We start from the raw sequence: 2,026 nt of genomic DNA on the forward strand, positions 1-2,026 counted from the left end.
CTGAGGACCCTGCATGTAGACCCCTTGGTTGGGCGGTTGCTGAGTCGGCGGCTTCCTTGCTGTTTGCGGACTTCCAGCGCCAGGGCTGTCAGAATGGCGAACAATCGGTATGACACGTTCCCCAGTGTTTTGACCTCCAGCTTGATGAGACGGACTACTGGTCCATGACCCTTGGAAACCGGCTGGTTGTTGTCCATGTTGATAATTAAACGGATGCTGAGGATGTGGGTGTTGCTGCTGCTGCTGATGCTGTGTTGGTGGCGGCTGTTGTTGCTGTGGTGATGCTGGCTGCTGTTGGCGGTGGGGCATAGTACTTGTCGGGTGAGGCTGACCCTGGAAGTGAGGGTAGTTGAATGCTGGTGTATGCTGGAAGTGTGTCGTGTAATGTGGCCGAGGTGGCTCTGCCGGTTGTGAATTGCTGCCAATGTGTTGGATTGGGATCTCTCGAGCTTCAGAAGCGCCAGGATACTGGTGGCCGCTCTGCTGTTGCGGTGGTTGCGGGGGTGGTGCTGGTTGTCGGTATTGGTAATGTGCTGACGGTGTTGGCACTGTGTGGACAGGAATCTGTCGAGGTTGAGCAGAACTGTAGCCAGCTTGAGGAGTGTAAGCAGAAGACATCTCGTGATTGACTGGGATTTCTACCATCTTCCCACTTTGATTCTGGTACGGATTTTGGAAAAACCTTTGCGGCTGGAAATAGAATAAAAAGAGAGAAGAAAAAAAGGTAGAATTAGTGAGAAATATTCCACAAAATGCAACAATGAGAAAGAATTCTTTTTTTTTTTTTAACTAGTAACAAAAAGTAACTACAGTCACAGACAAGGCTCTGTGGTTAAAAAGCTTACTTCCTATCCAAAGGGTCTTGGGTTCAGTCCTACTGTACAGTACCCTGGGCAGGTGACTTCTACTATAGCTCTGAGCTGATCAGAACCTTGTGAGTGAATTTAATTGATGGAAACTAAAAGAAGTCTATCATGCTTACGTGTGTGTGTGTGTGTGTGTGATTTTTTGTTTGTGTACATCCTTGTCTAGACATCACATGATGGTTGTAAATGAGCATCGACCATCATACAAGTGAGGTTGTTTGTTTCCAGTCTTGTGTGGAAAAAAACATGCCTATAGCTATATGGGAAAATAATATTACCTTGCTTGGAAAACAGGTGAGGGCTGGCAAAAGGTATATAAAAAAAAAAAAAAAAGCATCCGGCTATAGAAAATCTGCCTCAGTGTATTACAACTGATCCATGTAAGCATGGAGAACTGGATGTTTTCAATGATGAAAACCTTTTGACTCTGGGTGAAGCGAGGCGGGGGGAGCAATAGATCTAGAAACGGTACATATAATTAGAAATATCACTGCTTCTTCTGTTATAGCTACAATAGTCACCACCGAGGTTGTTGTTATTGTTTCCTGTTGTAACTAGATTAAAGTCTGACTCACCCACAGATCCAATATTCTCGATACAGCAACAACAACTGATATGACAATTAAAAGGGGCCGTGGGGGGCCACCCAACCATGAAATACGCTTCCCCTTGCTAATGATCACGACTCCAATGAACAGACGAACCGTGAATGTTGTTAAGGAAAAACAACATTAATTAACTCCTCCTTCCAATGAAATCCTAAGGGATCCAGAGAAAGTAGGGAGACCATCTATTAATTCATCCCCTTCACCTACACTTCCTGGCCTTTGTGGCAGATTACTCAATCAGGGTTTCAATCAAAGCACAGTGTTTCACACACACGAGAGGCGTGTGTATATGTGTGTGTGTGTGTTAGAGCTGTGTGTGAATGTGTTTATGTGCATACATGTATATATATATATATTCAGGACATATATATTCATTAGGTTTTATTTATATATATTAGGCATGAGTATATGCAATACAAGATTGTGCGAGTGTGTACACCAATATATATGTATGATATATATATATATATGTATGTATATGTGTGTGTGTGTATATATACATACATGTATATATATATATATATATATATATATATATATACACATATATAT

The 2,026-nt window shown here is 42.3% G+C and overlaps 1 protein-coding gene across 1 annotated transcript in view; it reads right to left on the reverse strand.

Moving 5' to 3' along the window:
* Positions 1-618, reverse strand: part of LOC106874483 (trithorax group protein osa) — an 8,611-nt gene extending 7,993 nt beyond the window's left edge. The window contains exon 1 of the mRNA XM_014922225.1: positions 22-618. Coding sequence (XP_014777711.1) covers positions 22-618 — 597 coding nt within the window. The remainder of the gene's footprint in view (positions 1-21) is intronic.
* Between the last annotated feature and the right edge of the window lie 1,408 nt (positions 619-2,026).

This window comes from Octopus bimaculoides, chromosome 23, assembly GCF_001194135.2.
Source record: "Octopus bimaculoides isolate UCB-OBI-ISO-001 chromosome 23, ASM119413v2, whole genome shotgun sequence".
NCBI lineage: Eukaryota > Metazoa > Mollusca > Cephalopoda > Octopoda > Octopodidae > Octopus > Octopus bimaculoides.